The following is a 16,714-nucleotide window of genomic DNA, read 5'->3' as shown; positions in this document are numbered from 1 at the left end:
AGCATTACATAAATATTAACTTTCAAGATTATTATGTTGCTCATATAAATGCTCTATTGACGCATTTTTTCGTAATTTTTTTTATGTCTAGCTATAAAATGTTCACATCAAATATTTTCATCTACCACTATTTTTATCGCTGTAATTGGAGCCTCTACAACATCTTGAATTGGTACATTAAGATAACGTCCATCCTCGATTATCATATTGTGCAATATGATACATGTAGTCGTTATATCATGTAGATCTTTCTTTTTCCAAATATTAGATTGTCCTAGAATAATTGCAAACTTTTGAATGTACGTTCAACATCTTTTCAATCTGTATTGGACTACATAAATATAAAAATGAGGGTAAAATAAAATAAAATTAGAGATAATCTAACAATAATGACTTTTTTGGCAAGACTATAATATAAATGGAAGACATTTTTATTCGGTTCACAAAATTTATGAATTTTTCCTTTTTAAAGGATGATACTCGAGCCGTGGGTTCGATTCTTGACACCCTCAACAACTTCCGCAGCATTTTCTTAACCAAATAAAACACAGCAGCCACGGAGGAAACCCTACCCCATCTTCTCGTCTCTTCCACAATCTTCACCTGCAAACCATCCTTCCCTCATCCGCTTCATCGTCCTCCTTGCTCCATCACCCGCTCGAAATCCTGCATGTTGTTAAGTGTTCGATTCAAAATCTTAATCTAGCTTTCTGAGGATTGTTGGAACTTTCTAGACGTTGACTGTTGGGATCATCTTCAGGTTTGAAGATCCGGCTATCGGGTGAGTGTTTATGCTATAATTGTTTGTTGATTGTTACCTGTTATAGTAATAAATTAATCATTTATTCTGAAGATATAGCAGTTATTTTTCAGATCTACGGCCCAGTTCTGAGCTAAGAACATGTAAATTTTTAATTAGTAGCGTGCGGATATTTTACCCTCTTCGTTGCTTGCTCTGTGCTTATTTGTTGAGAATTTGAGGATGAGACGCGTGCTAATGAATTCATTTCCGTTGGAAGCTAATTCTGATGAATGAAATTTCTGAGTAATAATTTGAGCTCTGTTAATTGGAAGAATTTTCAATCTATATTAGATTAGGAGTATTTTTGTTGTGAATTAGGATCGTCTTAGCTCAACTTTTAGGTTAGTGGGGGCACAATTCAACCAGAAGTTCTTCTGATTCCAGTTACAAATTAAAGCCACAACTAATCCACTGAAGTTTAGACTGGATTTACTACTTTTCTTGAATTCCTCCTTTCAAGCACAGACGAAATCTTTAATGTGTATCAAATCAGAAAGGCCTAGTTACCCAAGCAACAAGTGTAGATATTCCAATATTGTTGAAGTCTGCATCTCACAGTTTCCCTTACATGAAATGGCTTTTGGACATGTATTTTTTCTTGAATTCCTCAATCAAACATAAAACAAATCTTTCATGTCATAAAATGGTAGGTACTGAAGCACTAAGTGCACATATTCAAGTTTCATTGAAATCTGCATCCGTAGTGTGAATACCGTGGAATGGTTTATGTGCAAGTCATTAAGAAAAAATATTTAATTAGAAGGATAGTGCCCTCAATCTTGAGATTTCTGCATTAGATTAGTGTGGTCTAAATGCAGCATCTGAATCTATCTTGCGGTGTCAATTCTTATCTCGTCTGCCAACTAATGTAATTTTTGCAGATCAATTGATCAATTGATCATGTTGAATTGTTTTGGTCATGTTCTATTCTTTCTTAACTGTGTGCACAGAGACCCTTGAGGATTTCTTGGTTATAAAAGGATAACAAAAATGATGGCTAAATTCTTCATACTATTGGGTATAACAGCGGATGTGCTATTTGATTTGATTTTGAAACCTAAAGTTCATGCTTCTTTTTTGCTTTCTTCTGTTCAAAATTATAATGAAAAATTATGCATCATCACATACTTCACTATTTTCAATGTAGTCTAATTTTTAGAAAATACTTTCTCTGTTTCATTTGTTTGTCTTACTTTCCTTATTAGTCCATTTTAAAGAGAATGCCTCTTTCCTTTTATGTTAACTGTTTAATTTTAAAATTCCATGTGGCATATTTATGATTACAAAATTAAAGGCCGGTTTGGTACATTATACATATTTTTAGTTAACAACCACAAGATTCATAATTTTTGTTTACTTTCTTAGACTCTGTGTCCAGACAAACTTAGTCAAATCAATTGAAACGGAGGAGTATGCAGTAAGCCGATGGAACAATGGATGATTTTGTTAAAACACTCATTGTCAACTTGAAGTGTTTAAGGCGACCTTATTCTTATTTTTCTTATAATTATGTTATTAGGGTCTCTTTCATGCACCTCAAATATTCCACTGATTAATACTTGTTACCTTCTGTAATTAGAGGTTCAAATAACTCTGACCAGTAAGATAGGTAGTAGATACAATACAACACCTAGCATATTTTTTTAAAAAACTAAACCCTGGTATAAGAGAACTTGCATAACGTTTGTCACACCCACTTGGAGGAGATCGTTATTTTAAAGGTTTGGTTTTACAAGCAATAAGGACGTCTAGGCTTGATGCAGTACACGTTTCTTGATTGTGGGAAAGGTTTTAAAGGACATAGGACAGTGAAAGTAGTACATATTACTATATTAATGGGGAGTCGAGTGTAAATTTACGATGGCAGGTTGAATGTTGAGATACAACAGTACAATCTAGATCAGTCCTTCGTGGTAGCAGATGCCTTGCTCAGCCTTTGACAACAAAATGCAATATGTGTTAAATACTTTAGTTTCAAAGAGCTTTTTTATGGTAGTTTTGGAAGTCCATAAAGTAGAATATGCAGATTATTGAAGAGAAAAAAGCTCCGAACTAAAACAACATGAGTACTAGTTCTGATATCTCTAGGTTTTGGGCCATTTCGTTGAACCGTCCTTTTCATTTTTTTAATTGAACCTTCCTTTTCATTTTTTTAATTGTAGTAGCCTATCTAAACCTCTTTATAAATGACCTGTCCAATATATTCGTTTCAGTAACCTTTCATTGGCATTCTTCGGCTTGTATTTGCTACAGAAACAATATTCATACATATTCACAAATGCATATTCCACTCGAAACATGCTCTTTTTCCTTGTGTCCCTTGTGATTTACGTATGGTAGTGTCAAGAACCCTCCTTGCAGTTCTCCTGGGTTGCCATTGTTTAGCGAAAATGACTATATTTAAGTTAGGCTCTCAAGGTGTAGCGTTCGAAGGGTTTAGGGTGGGTGTTGTCTGTCGTAGTATTGATCTCTTTTAGTGTCTTGCTTTTGATTTCAATTATCATCTGTTGTTCCCTTATTAGTTGCTACATAGACAACCATAAGGTGTCAGGTTCAAAATTTTATGTGATTTCTTCCCATCCATCCAAGTTCTTGTGGAAAGAGTTACTGGTACCTATACTTGTGGCAGGTATAGGTAGCACGTACCTCGCGAAATTAGTCGCTCCAACTGATGTTGCCAACCTCTAGGATATTACTTGTATAACTTGAATAGGTAGAAAAGTTCCATAGGAAGTCACACACTTCTTGCTGAAGAGAGTGTCACTAAAACCATCACTAGAAAGATGAATAGTGTTTGAACGATCCTAGAGAGTAGTGGTGCCGAAGCAGTTGTAGAAAAGAGCGATGTGTGAATGGTCATTGTGGATGAGTGACGCTTGAATATTTGTATAGTAGTGACACTGATAGCCAGAGACATGAATGGAACCAACATTCAAAGGAGGCTGTCACGTGTGAGCCAACAACACCCATCGACAAAGCTATCCCAGTCTTTAACAAGATTGTAGAGATACCATGTGAGGTCAGAGAAGACATATCATTGACATGATCAAATAATAATGTTCAAGAGGGTGCCCACTTATATAGGAGTGTTGGGCTACATACGTGGTAGGTAATTAGTATCTCTATCCTATGAAGGTAACTAAATATTCTATAAGTGAATATAGAGTATCTTAAGGAATCTTATAGAATATTTTATAAGATTTTTCTTATCTAATTACAATAAGTTTTAATTTCTAGACATACATGACTCTAGATGTACACACGTGATATGCAAACATTTGAACGATCTGTTATCTCCTTATGTTGTCCACACTCCAGGTGTTCAAGCATTGGGCAAGGGGCATTAAGAGTCCCATGTTTTTTGAGAGAATGAGTTGTTTCCGGTGTTTTGGAAATAGAAGCGGAAAAAGCGACGAGGGCTTGCTTCACAGAAGTGAAAAGCGTGAAGCGAAGCACGCGCTTTTTTTTCTTTCAAAAAGCGACATTTAGTATAAAATAAAAAAATATTAAATAACTAAATAGAGATAATATAGTCTTAGATTGAAAGAAATTACATTGGCAAAACTACTCATAAGTCATAACATATAAAGCAAAAAATCAAAAATATAATTAAATCACAAAATATTCAAACTCCTATTCTTCAACAAGATCCTCAAATTCTTCAAGTGTCATAACCAAGGGTTCTACTTGGTCATCTTCTTCATCATCAGAAGGCTCATCAACAAGGTTTTGACTTGCACTAGAACCTCCAACTTCTCTTTCCTTGCCCCTTAATGTACTCCCCCTAAAACTATAAATATTCTCCTCAACACCACTTGCCACAGAAACATCACCATAAGTGAGACTTTCTCCTTCGTACACTTCTTCATCTTGGTGATCTTGTGGTGCTCCAGTTAACCATTCATTTGCCTTATCAATACTATCCAACAAAATTGGATCAATGGTATTACGAGCCTTGTAACGACGCGCCAATGTTCTATTATATTTGATGAACACTAGATCATTGAGGCGTGTCAACTCCAGCCTATTTATCTTTTTACTATGAATCTGCACATAGTAGAAAGTAATTAATAGGAGGACTTGGGATGATTAAGATATCATAAATTAGTAATAATGTATTAATGTAACGTAGTTTCTCACATGTTCAACATATATTCTTTGATCTCTTCCCTCACTTTATTCGGGACTTCCAGACATACTTTTACATCTCTATAGCCACCCATGAGATGCCTTTTGTGACGAAAGATTCCACCATTGTATGTCACATCACAAAAGATACATTTGACTTTTGTGTTACTACCCATAGGAGTTCCATATGCCCAAGCCGGATCCCTCTTTTGTGGCATCTTGAATGAGAAAATACGAGTTCACTAAATATTACAAACAAAAAGGAAGTTTAAAAAAAAAATAAAAAAAGGCTGCTAACATACACGCTGATCACAAAATTAAAAAAAAAGAAAAAGAAAAAGAATTGAAAAAACAACAACATAGGAGGCAACAGTCAGTAATTAGAAACAGAGCAGGCAACAGAGATGAAGAAAAGAAGAGAAGAAGAAGAAAAAACTAGAGTAGTCGAAACTCAGAGAGATGAAGAGATGAAGCACAGGCGAAGATTGTATATTTTAGGAGAAAAGAAACTCAGAGAGATGAACTAATAAACATTCGCTAAAAAGAGATGAACAAAAAGTTACCTGCGGTCGAGGTTGAAGAGAGAGGCAGCCTCAGTCGAGATCGTCAGGGGAGAAAGAAGGGAAAGAAGTATCGCGAAAGAAGAGTCGCGAGGAGAGAAAGAAGGGAAAGAGTCGTGAGGAGAGAGAAGGTTATATTTCAGAATTTTTTTATAAAAAAAAACCTATTTTTTTTAAAAAACCCTAATGTCGCTTCTTTTTTTTTTTTTTATAGAAAGCGCGCTTTATTGCGCTTTTGCCTTAGGGTCGCTTCTCACTTCTTCTTCTGAAGCGAGAGCTTTTTTCAGATCGCCTCGCCTCAAGATAAAAAAGCGCACAAGGGTCGCCTCGCTTTGAAGCGCTCTTTTCTGCGCTTTTCACAACACTGGTTGTCTCTTTACATGATTTGTTGGACAATCTTCATATCATAACCTGACTTCTGTGGTTGATTTAGGCTCAAAAACCATTGTCTTAACATTTCCCTTATTTTTTCTTAGGTTTCAAAGTTTGACAAATTTAATGTGGTGCTTTTTCTTTGTTAACAACAACTTCACATTCGAACTCCAGCAACTATGTTAACTTTTCCTAATGCATCATGTATAAGTCAAACAACTTTATCTTTTGGTCTATTTGCTTTGGTTAAAATGGGCTGAAGAAAGGGATATAGTTGGTTGTGAAGTACTGAAGCATTGATGCAAGGTAGATATCATGTGAGGGGAGAGATGTGTGTGTGTTTTCTCATCTGTCGAGACAATACTGGCAGCTGGTAAAGGTATACAATAAAGTAATTAAAATATTCCATACCTAATTAGTTACTAACTTTTAATCATCCTGTCACCTTTCTGGTTCTTTAAGGATCTTAAACTTTCTTTTAGCTTAGCTAATTAGGATCTTGTGTTTCACAATGATATAAAGTTGGGTAGTTCTTAGGAGTAAAAATATTTTTTGCAGGCACAAGCGCACACAATCAAGTCTGGTGGTTAGGCACTGATGGATTCCTCATTTCCTTTTCCTATCTACTATTTGTGTCCATGTGTACAGGCATAATGACGTATTCTTTTCTTCCAGGGGATTGACAATTTTACACCGAGAAATTCTAGCAGGAATTCAAGAAATTAGAAAATGGAGCTGAGTACCATTAAAGATGCCTTTGATCGTGTCACAAAGAAGCAAAAGGTTGCATCATCAAAGTCTCAAGAAGTGATAGAGCAGATCGGTCATGAAATAGAGCAAGCACTGTTGAGAATACAGTCAGCTAATGATACTGCTTCTTTGAGTGAACACAAAGTGATTCTTAGTGAACTTAAAGCCAAGTTGAAGGAAGTTGCTCCACTCAGTCAGATGGAAGGAACACAAAAAGAACTAAATGTTGCACTAAGCAAGTACCCAAAGCTCCTTGAGAAGTCACTCAATCCTGATATATCAAAGGCTTACAGGAATGTTGGTTCTGATATCCATACTGTTAACCAGATAATTGCCAGCCATTTCTACCGGGAAGGCCACTTTGATCTTGGTGATTGTTTCGTGAATGAGGCCAGAGAATCTGAAGCTGCAGGCCAAAAAACTCCTTTTCTGCAAATGTATCAAATACTTGAAGCCATGAGGTGTAGGAACCTGGAGCCAGCTCTGAGTTGGGCCACCACGAATAGTGAGAAACTTAAGCTGACTGGATCTGATATTGAAATGAAGTTACACAGGCAGCAGTTTGTAGAAATTCTGCAAAACAGAGGTAGAGATGGAGCTTTGAATTATGCTAGAACTTTCTTTCCACCTTTTGCCACCAAATATTTGGCAGAGATCCAGAGGCTCATGGCCTGTCTATTGTGGGCTGAGAAACTGGAGTCCTCACCTTACTCAGATTTACTATCACCTCTCCACTGGGATAAATTGGCTGAAGAGCTTGCTCGGCAGTTCTGCAATCTTATGGGTCAATCCTATGAGAGTCCGTTGAGTGTGACCATTGCGGCAGGCGTCCAGGGATTGCCAACCCTTCTGAAACTGATGAATGTGATGACTGGGAAAAAACAGGAATGGCAATCCATGAAACAGTTACCCGTGCCGGTGGACTTGGACAGAGAATTTCAGTTCCACTCTATCTTTGTCTGTCCAGTGAGTCGGGATCAGGCATCTGAGGAGAACCCCCCTATGCTGATGTCTTGTGGGCATGTTCTATGCAAGCAATCTATTACCAAACTGTCAAAGAATAACAACACACGGCCTTTCAAGTGTCCTTACTGCCCCACGGAGGTTGAGGTCGGTCAGTGTAGACAATTGTTCTTCTAATCAGCTTTTGTATTAAAAAATCTTCTTGCTACCCCCCCGCCCCCTCCCCCCTCCTCTTTATCTCTGTGCTCTTTGAACTCAATTCCCGTTCGTTCGTTACATGGTTGATGGTGCCTCTGACCATAGCGTTAATTGTGCTTAAGCTGCTCTATTCTATGTACCATGGTAAATTGGATGTAAATAGGAATTCTTTACCATTTCATGCAAATAAGCTGCCTTAAGTCTTTCAGTTCATATACCTTAGGTCAGCGAATGTGATATGAACTCAAAGGAATGCCTGTGATAGTTCCAAATGTTGTTAAACAAATCCAGCAATGTGTTGATGATTGATTGGATTGAGCAACAGAATGTGTTCTTTTTGATAACTTTTGGTTACAACACCCTTTGGTTTCTCCTTGCGGAGTTGTTACTATGTTTAACCAAATCATACCTTGGTGACTCCTTACCTAAAAAGTTTCTGGATAAACTTTCCATGTAAGCTCACGACTTTAAACGGAGTTTTCTTTGTAGGAATATCACCTTCAAGATGTCTATTTCTAAGTCAATTTCTGTTGAATAACCTACGATTGTGTTATCATATATGTGGAGGACAGTCCAACACTTGTGAAGGCGTGATATTTAAGGAACAAACTCCCCTCACATGAGTATATGAAATATCTGTTTACGCATCGCTTTAATAGTGCCAAATATAGTTATCTATAACTAGCAAGACAGTGTGTCAAAAATAGCATACATGGTTGAAGTTTTAACTGTGGTTTGTCCGCCCATTCAAATATCCACTCACTTATTAAGTGTTTTCTGTTTATTGGGACACGTCTCTTTGGATCTTGATATTCTGTTATACTGGTAAAAATAAATAATATTGGCAGCCCCACAAATAGAGAACATGATAAGAATATGAAGACATAAAGTACAGCATCAATGAACCATATAGTAATTGTTTTAGGTATTATGTTTCCCATTGGCTACTTTATCTTATTTTATTGCGACATATAAAGAAGTAAAAAGTAGGTGTCTTTTCGGTTCCAATAGAATTGTTTGGTTCGGATTGCTAAGAATTTGCCTAAAAGGTACCAGATAAAACGTACCAATTTTTAAGTATTATAGTATAGTAGTAGTTAATTCTCAAAAAGTTCTAACAGTGGTACGCAATTTAAGGAGAAAGACCACCAAAAAAGTAAAAGAAGGTACAGTACTAAGTTTAGTAGGCGTTTGAAAAAATGTAGAGAAACCAACAATATTTTTTTCCCCTTTCTTTTAAATCTACGGAGTTAAAAAGTTGACGATAGAGTTGTATTTAGTTATACCGTTTATAAATAATATTTTCAAATTTGGAACACTTCAAGAATTTTTCATAGATAAACATCTTTATTCAAATAAAATGAATTTTTTTCCAAAAGAAAAAAAGTAAATATATTTTTTATCTCTTTTTCCTACTTACTTTATCGTAGTAATAATTATTTACATTCTTCTTAAACCTTTTTTCTCTATTTGCAAAAAAAGCTCTCTATCTTTTTTCCTTAGCTTTCACAAACAAACGTATAGCTAAAGTTACGCTAACGTGGAATTTCATTAATAGATCACTTTTATCTTGCTAATTTTCTCGGGATTTTCAAGAACAGAAGATTTATCTAAAAATTAAATGGAGTTGATCATGATTATGTGTGGTCCATCACTCTAACCATGTGATTAACCCTCCCCACATTTGCTTTTTTCCTATTGGGATTAGAGAGTGCATATTAAAATAATCCCCCCTTGTAAGGTCATTATCTTTCAATTTTAATTTTTTTTTTAAAATTCAATTGATATAATGACTTCAAAATAGGGATGTATATCATGTCATGTGTTCTCATATTTGGCAACAGTGTAGAATTCTCTTGTCTCGTTCAACTTCTCACTTATTATCATCAATTATACAAGTTGATATATAGAGTTCAAAAAAAAAATTTAAAACTTATTATCTAAAAAAATTAAATAAGTATCCTAAGATAAAATTATGATAAATATTATAAACTAAACTAAAGAGTAGTAATTATCCTATTTTCAGTTCAACTAGACTTAAATATAAAAATAAGAACACAACTTTTTTATGTCGATGACATTTTTTACAAATAATATTGTCATTTCCATTATGATGATAATTTGGAGTTGGCATTATTCTCTAGGAGGGAAATTGTATTTATTTGGGCATTAAATTAGTGTGGATTTTTGTGCAATGATTCATGAGAGGTGAGGCCAAGATCATTAGAGAATCGTTTTGATTTAGGTATTCTCTGGAATTATTTGATGAGCAACCAGGCTCCTGTTGGTGTACTTCAATCAATACATCAATATTGTCCTTCATCACAACTAAAGTACAACAACAGTTGATTTGCATTTATCATTTACTACTAATAAATTTATATTTAATATAACACCCCAGTCTCTATTCTCGACTAATACCATCAGCTATTTTGTATTCATTCATCTTAAAAACAACTTAACAAATCAAACTATTAAATCCTGAATTAATTGAAGTCTATCGGGCTACTAATCAAAGGTTGTATTCTCGATCTCTAATAAGTTTATATTCCTCCCTTTATGAAATCACGCGTTTCAGTAGTTAGAAATTCGTCATGGGATATACCAAACCTTGGGTAGGATAGGGCTGTTTTTGGTCATAGTTATTTATGCACAGTATCAAAAAACAAACATATCACGCATTACTTAACCTTGAATTTCCAAAAGAAATACTGAACATTATGAGAAGCAAACAAAAGAGATAAAGAGAGACAATTACTGACCAACAAATTGAAGAAAGATTATTATTCTGTTCATCTCCATTTAAACATCATTAATATCTCTACATTAAGAAAGGATTATAAAAGTTTTGGGAGATGATAAAAGACAAAAGCACATCAAAATCAATCACCCAATGTGGGGTACCCACTTTACCCTTTCACTATCTGTTGTTTTCCTCTGCAGAAAGCGCCGAGCCGTCGGGTACCCTTTTGTCGTTTTTTAAGTTTTTTCTCTTCATATGGATGGATAGGCACTACTATATTTTAACCTATTTTCTACAATAATTAAAAAAAAAAAACAAAACTAAAATCTTGCATCTTCGAAGCCGTGTAAATCACTGACTCTATTCAACGATTTTCTCATGATAGCCACTTTAGCTAGCCGTTCAGCGGCTCTCCAAGCCGATGTAGGTGTAAGCGGCTCAGCTTTATCATCTTCTCTTTGATGTACATTTATTCTTCGTCGATGTGGCTGCTGAGACTGAGACTGAGCTTGATTTTGCCTTCTGTAATGAAGCTCAGACAGCTCGGTTTCTAAGCCGTGAACGAATTCACCAGCTGAGCTGGAATTCGATTGAACTAACAAAGCACGAGCAGAGGATAACATGTGGTGCGCGCCGGTTAAGTCGTTTCGTTCAATCAATCGCTTAGACTCAGCCATGGCTCGAGTGGAAATGAAAAGATCTCTGAGCCGTTGGATATTAGGGGTAGATGATCGAACGGCGTGGGGACGTGGGACCAAAAGAGCTTGTTCTTTACAGTATACGAGCTCTTGAGTTGATGGGTCTTTGTAAGAGCATCGAACGGACAATACATGGTGGGTCCCAATTGCTGACGTGGGAACTTTTAGTTCCACCAACAATTCCCTTTCTTCCTCGGCGTAGAAATCGCCGAGTCGGAGAGAACCGGAACCTAGAGCAGCGGGCCGGTTTGTGTATGAATAAACCGCCGCTACTTCCGCCGGCGCCGAACCGGAAACGAATCCCACTTGAACTCGAAGATCCTGAACGACGACATTTATTATGCCTCCGATGAATTTTTTGAATACATCATCGTTCGATTGGTTCAGTCCGATTGAATGTACCGGAATCTCCGAGTTGTTGAGGCGCGTGCAGGTGGAAACGATGGTAGATTGATACCGTTGATTGGTGGAGATGGTGGTGGTGAGACGATCATTTGGACAGTCTGATAAGAGCATGATGCTAGCGACGGGGTTACGCTCTCTTCGATCTTCTAAAACTTTCGCAGCCTTTTTGAGAGCGTCGCTTGCACTGGTTCCTGTTCCATCTAGAGCGACAATAGCATCTACAATGCGACGTGCCGATCGTTTTCCGCTTGTTGTCATTCTCCGTAATGGTAAAAGCCGTTTGGAGGTTGTGGAGAAGGCAACAATTGAAAGCCGATCGGATGTGGATAGCGATGATATTACTAACCTCATGGCACGTTTCATCATTTGGATATTCTGAGCTTTCATTTTCCCACTAACATCAAGCACCATCACAAGATCAATAGGTGCTCTTCGGGCTGTCCTTGTCAACGCCGATGGAGCTTTAAGTTTCAATATTATGACATACGTTTCATAACTCCGGCCAACAGATACAACGGCTGCTTCAGGCAATAACCTCGCCTCGAAGTTGGTAAAATTGACCAAACTATCCTTCAACGGCTTCACGTTTGCGTCCACGAAAAATCCTTGAAATTCTTCCACCACATTATCACTCTCTTCATCATACTCATCAGATTCTGGTATCGGATTGAACCGAGCACCAGAAGTTGGAGACATCAGTGGCTCATCATCATTGTATACCTTCAAAATAGGCCTTCCCTGAAAGTTGGTTTCGGTTGTGAATTTGACATCTCCTTTTGCTTTAGGTGATGGAGATACTTCTCTAATTGTTTTCTCTTCAACTTTTACTGGTTTTTGAGTATCGTGTATCGACAATAGAGGTAGCTCCTTCCATTCAGCGTGGCAAACAGGACACACAAGGGCTGTTTGTTTCCTTAACAGAGCTGCTATACATGGAAAATGAAAACTGTGAGAGCACTCAGCCGTGAAAATAGCAGTTCCTTGCCCAGTCTTCACCGTCTGTAAGCACGTGCCGCACTTAGTCTGCTAAACATGGAGAAGAACCAAGTTAAGAAAAGAAAAATACATAATTGGATTCCACAGTACAAAAACGTTTATGATAGCAGAGAACAGAATAGTGAACAGTATTAATCAGTTATTGTTACCTTAGAAAAACGTAAGCTGGATTTGAGAAGCGAAAAAGTAGAAGGTGAACGTGGAGAAGATGGTGTAGAGCGATTAAAAAACCGGGGGCTGTTTTTGGTTTTGCATTGAAGCTTTGGACTTCCAGGGGCTGACGCCGCCTGAACAGTGGCAGGAGCAGCGGTGGTCCGGCAACGGAGTATTGAACTGGAAACTGGGGGAGACTGGAAGCGTGGGGTTGAAGGGTTAGAGAAAAACCCAAATTTGGAATTGATTCTTGGACTCGGAGTTGGGTTTGTGTTGTCTTGCTTTTCTTTAGTATCTCGATCTCTGGGGATCGATGTACAAAAAGCTCTTCGCCATCCCAAAACCATTGTGAGTGCTCTGATTCTTTTTTCTGCTTTTTGTTGTTTTTCTTGCTTGCTGGTGATGATGATAATAATGGAGAGAAGAAAAAAAAAAGGTTGGGGTCTATGAAATTGGATTTGGTATTAACAAAAGAAACGGAGGAAAAAACATAATAAAGAAGAAGATAAAAACAAATAAGAAACTTAATGGTTTCTTCTTTCCTTTTTGCTGTGTATGCAACGTTGCTTTCTCTTTCCTTTTTGTTAATAATCAGTAAACACAAAAAGATGACTACCAAGAATACTTTAATGTGAAACTGAAATCCCAGTGAGTCTCTTTTATTGGATTGCAGAAGCTTTTTCCGAGGTGGGAATATTTTATTTTTTATTTTTTTTTAAAAAAAAAGTGGGATTACCGGCAAATGGAGGTTTTTGCAAGTCAACGTATTGGCTTTTACATTTATCTGCTGACTATTTCTATTAAATAGGGACTTAAACCATCTCTGCCATGAAATCTCTACTAGCCAACTTGCATATTTTTAATTCTTTCTATTGTTAGCTTTATTATTTCTACCTTTTCCTACAATGGTTTTCACCTTTACATCTTTTTTACTCTTAACCCACGTGACTCCTTTGAGTACATTTACAATCTCCTTTTCCTATTACTTCTCTGTTAACTAGCATAATAATTGAATTATTATATACGTAGTAGTAATTATTTTCTATAGACCGTGTAACTTTAGAGGTAGACGGAGTAATGGCCATGATAACACCATAATAATAATTTACACTACTTCAATAAAGATGAATTAACAAAATAGAATATTTTTCCATGTATATTTTTATTAGCCACTAAATTTTATAATTTTAGCTAATCGCCATAAACTAAATAATAATAATAAAACTTGGAATAAATAAATTAATAAATGTGTATTATATTTGATTTGATCTATTAATTTAAAAACAGATCAAATTAATTTTATTTTGGCTTAAACAATTTATAAATCAATCCAAACAAATCCAGAAACACTCCTATTGAATTTTATTGGAAGAAGAATAAAGGAGGAGAAATAGGTCTCCATTAATTTCACTTGTATGAAACATGAGGTACAAGTTTTTGAAGAACGGAGGTCTAATGAGAGTCTACATTATTAATAAATTTATTTAAAAAATGCAATAGAATATTACAATAATGAAGTAATTAAACTTTACTTAAAAATGCCAAAGATCCATTTCATTTTTACATATGACAAAGTATAAGTAAAATGCAATTTAGAAGGTGGGGTTTCCTATAAGACAAACATACTATTATTGTGAATATTAAATTAAATTAGGAATTATTCAACAGACTGAAAATCCTATAAGTATGTAGTTGTCCATGCATATATATTTTTTTATAAATATATATATAGTTCTTACATTTAGCATGCATAGATTCTTTTCTTTGTCTAATGACATGTTGTACAGTATATATGGATAATTTAATTTTTAAATTTTATAAAAAAGGCTAGCTATGAAATCGTTGCATTGATATGCTTTATGTATCTTGGAATCGTTGAAATTTAAATCATCAATTATTTAAATTCTTTTTATAATAAATAAATTTAATTATTATTATTCATAATTTACGGTATTTTTTACATAGTTATAAGTTGGAATATTGAAGTAGGAAAAATAGAAAAGAGACGATTAAGCATTAAGCAGTGCAGTGGGTAGCAACAGTATATTTTTGACCCTACATCTCCATATGTCAGTTGACAGTACTTCTCTTCCTGCAATCACGTGTTCTTCTTCCGTCCCACTCTCCTCCCGTCCTTTCCAATGTTTCAGTTTTAACGCCGTTAGCTCCGATGGACGGTCGCTTTGTCTATCAATTTCCCTTCTCACGCATCGGAAATTGCACCTGTGTATGGCCAAACCACCGCGTTCGCCATTAAAATACTCAAATCAACTTTTTTAATCTCTCATTCTACATTATTTGCTTTCAAGGTAAATCAGAATTGTTCTTGGGGGTTGTGAATCACAAATAAGAAGAGAAAATTGAAAAGTGAGAAAATCAATTTTAGAGATAAAATAAAAAGTCATTTTTTTTATATGGGTAGAGGAAAAGAAATTCATTATATTAAAAAAAAAAGTTCTGTTTTTCGTGTCACTCAATTTTAAATTTGAATTTTGTAAATGGAATGAATGATGTTACTTTTCTCAAAGACACAATACGTTTTCTCTCGTTCTTGCATTCATTAGTGAAGTTTGACGTACCGCTATTTTTTTAATCGTAAATTTATTTTTCCTCTCATTTTTATTTTTGCATTCATAAGTGAATTTTGACGTACAACTACTTTTCTATTTGTAAATCTATCTTATCTTGGGTAGAAGTAATTTGCAACATCGGATACTTGAGAAGATTAAATTTCTTAATGAAACACACTCAAATTGATAGTTTTAGTTTCATCGATTTTTTATTATTGCTTTTGCTAATACAAGGAACAACAATTGTTATTTAAAATAACATTTTCAACCATAGTTAAGCTTATGCCCAGTTGAAGCTAACTTAGAGCGTGCTTGGATTGTTTTTATTTTAAATAACTTATAGGTACTATATTTGTTCTTGATTACTTGTTAATCATTATATTTATTAAGAAAACAATGATTGACATAATATGTTTATCATTTTATTCTATTAATTATGAAGAAATCGAATTAAAAACTTAAAATTTTTTAAACAATTATATGTTCAAAGTAATCAATTGAGATACTTTAACAGGTAAAATAGTCAAGTAATTAAAGATGACTAAAAAAAAGTACTAAAACAATTAAGGATTGATAGAGTATAAACTAAAAGCTAAAAGTCATAAATTTATCGTCCTTCAACTTTTAATATTTTATATATTTCTCATGCTTAAAAAAAGAAACTTAAAAAAACTATAATTATTTTTAAACACCTCTAACTATAAACATGAAAAACTTTTTTTAAAATGCGTAAAATAAGTCAATGCAAGCAAATGGTGTAATTTAAGACTTACAACAAGTAATGTGTAAGCAAAAAATTAGAGTGTAAAATCAACTAGCTACTAAATATTAAAAGGTGTCCTTTGACAAAAATTATGTATTTATTATTTTCTTCAATATTTGGGTACTCTAACTATTAAATGGAGTATATAAAATATTAGTTTTTCAAACATAATTTACAAGGATAATTAGTAGAATAAATATTTATTCAAATTTATGTGGCAATATTTGACACGAAATTTAAGAAATAATAAAGACTTTAAAATGTTTATCAAATTATCCATTAAAAAAGTTAACTCACTTTTCTTTTTCTCATAAATATATTAGAATATTATATTTAAAATTAAGTGAGACCAATAACAATTAAAAATGAATTGTACTTTTAAGTACTTATGATATAAAAATATATAACTTTCTTTTTGAGATTGACTATAAAAAAAATAGTGTCACATAAAATAGGACGGAGGAAATAATAAATAATATTATTTTAACTTTGTTATATTTGGATGTGACGTATAAAACAAACAATTAAAAGAGAATATTCATTTTTAAATAAGCAATTAAAAATGATCACAAATAGTATTTTTCTAAAAAAAAAAAGTTTATCAAGTAAATAA

General features: G+C 34.6%; 2 protein-coding genes across 4 annotated transcripts; one reads left to right on the top strand and one right to left on the bottom strand.

Moving 5' to 3' along the window:
* Positions 1-437: 437 nt before the first annotated feature.
* LOC101249974 (protein RMD5 homolog) lies at positions 438-7,986 on the top strand. Of its 2 annotated transcripts, XM_019212541.3 has the most exons (3): positions 503-781; positions 6,421-6,448; positions 6,538-7,986. In XM_019212541.3, exon 3 carries the CDS (start codon positions 6,592-6,594, stop codon positions 7,750-7,752), a length of 1,161 nt encoding a protein of 386 aa, XP_019068086.1. In that variant the 5' UTR covers positions 503-781; positions 6,421-6,448; positions 6,538-6,591; the 3' UTR covers positions 7,753-7,986. The 2 variants fall into 2 exon arrangements, with proteins under 2 accessions (XP_004231966.1, XP_019068086.1); XM_004231918.5 differs by lacking the exon at positions 6,421-6,448 and having other exon boundaries at positions 438-781.
* A 2,545-nt stretch (positions 7,987-10,531) lies between these two features.
* On the bottom strand, positions 10,532-13,441 carry LOC101250463 (E3 ubiquitin-protein ligase WAVH1-like). 2 transcript variants are annotated; one of them, XM_004231920.5, is made up of 2 exons: positions 12,765-13,441; positions 10,532-12,642 (listed from the first exon to the last, which is right to left on the bottom strand). In XM_004231920.5, exons 1-2 carry the CDS (start codon positions 13,113-13,115, stop codon positions 10,837-10,839), a joined length of 2,157 nt encoding a protein of 718 aa, XP_004231968.1. In that variant the 5' UTR covers positions 13,116-13,441; the 3' UTR covers positions 10,532-10,836. The 2 variants fall into 2 exon arrangements, with proteins under 2 accessions (XP_004231968.1, XP_025885481.1); XM_026029696.2 differs by having other exon boundaries at positions 10,532-12,645; positions 12,765-13,401.
* Between the last annotated feature and the right edge of the window lie 3,273 nt (positions 13,442-16,714).

Source organism: Solanum lycopersicum, chromosome 2 (genome assembly GCF_036512215.1).
Source record: "Solanum lycopersicum chromosome 2, SLM_r2.1".
Taxonomy (NCBI): domain Eukaryota; kingdom Viridiplantae; phylum Streptophyta; class Magnoliopsida; order Solanales; family Solanaceae; genus Solanum; species Solanum lycopersicum.
This window is presented reverse-complemented; position numbering and strand designations above follow the sequence as displayed.

What these genes read in the sequence shown, in the direction of transcription:
- LOC101250463 (XM_026029696.2), bottom strand. Translation starts at nt 13,115, where the DNA reads ATGGTTTTGGGATGGCGAAGAGCTTTTTGTACATCGATCCCCAGAGAT. An exon ending in CCAGCTTACGTTTTTCTAAG is followed by an intron (nt 12,646 to 12,764) that starts GTAACAATAACT and finishes CTCCATGTTTAG; the next exon opens with CAGACTAAGTGCGGCACGTG.
- LOC101249974 (XM_004231918.5), top strand. Translation starts at nt 6,592, where the DNA reads ATGGAGCTGAGTACCATTAAAGATGCCTTTGATCGTGTCACAAAGAAG.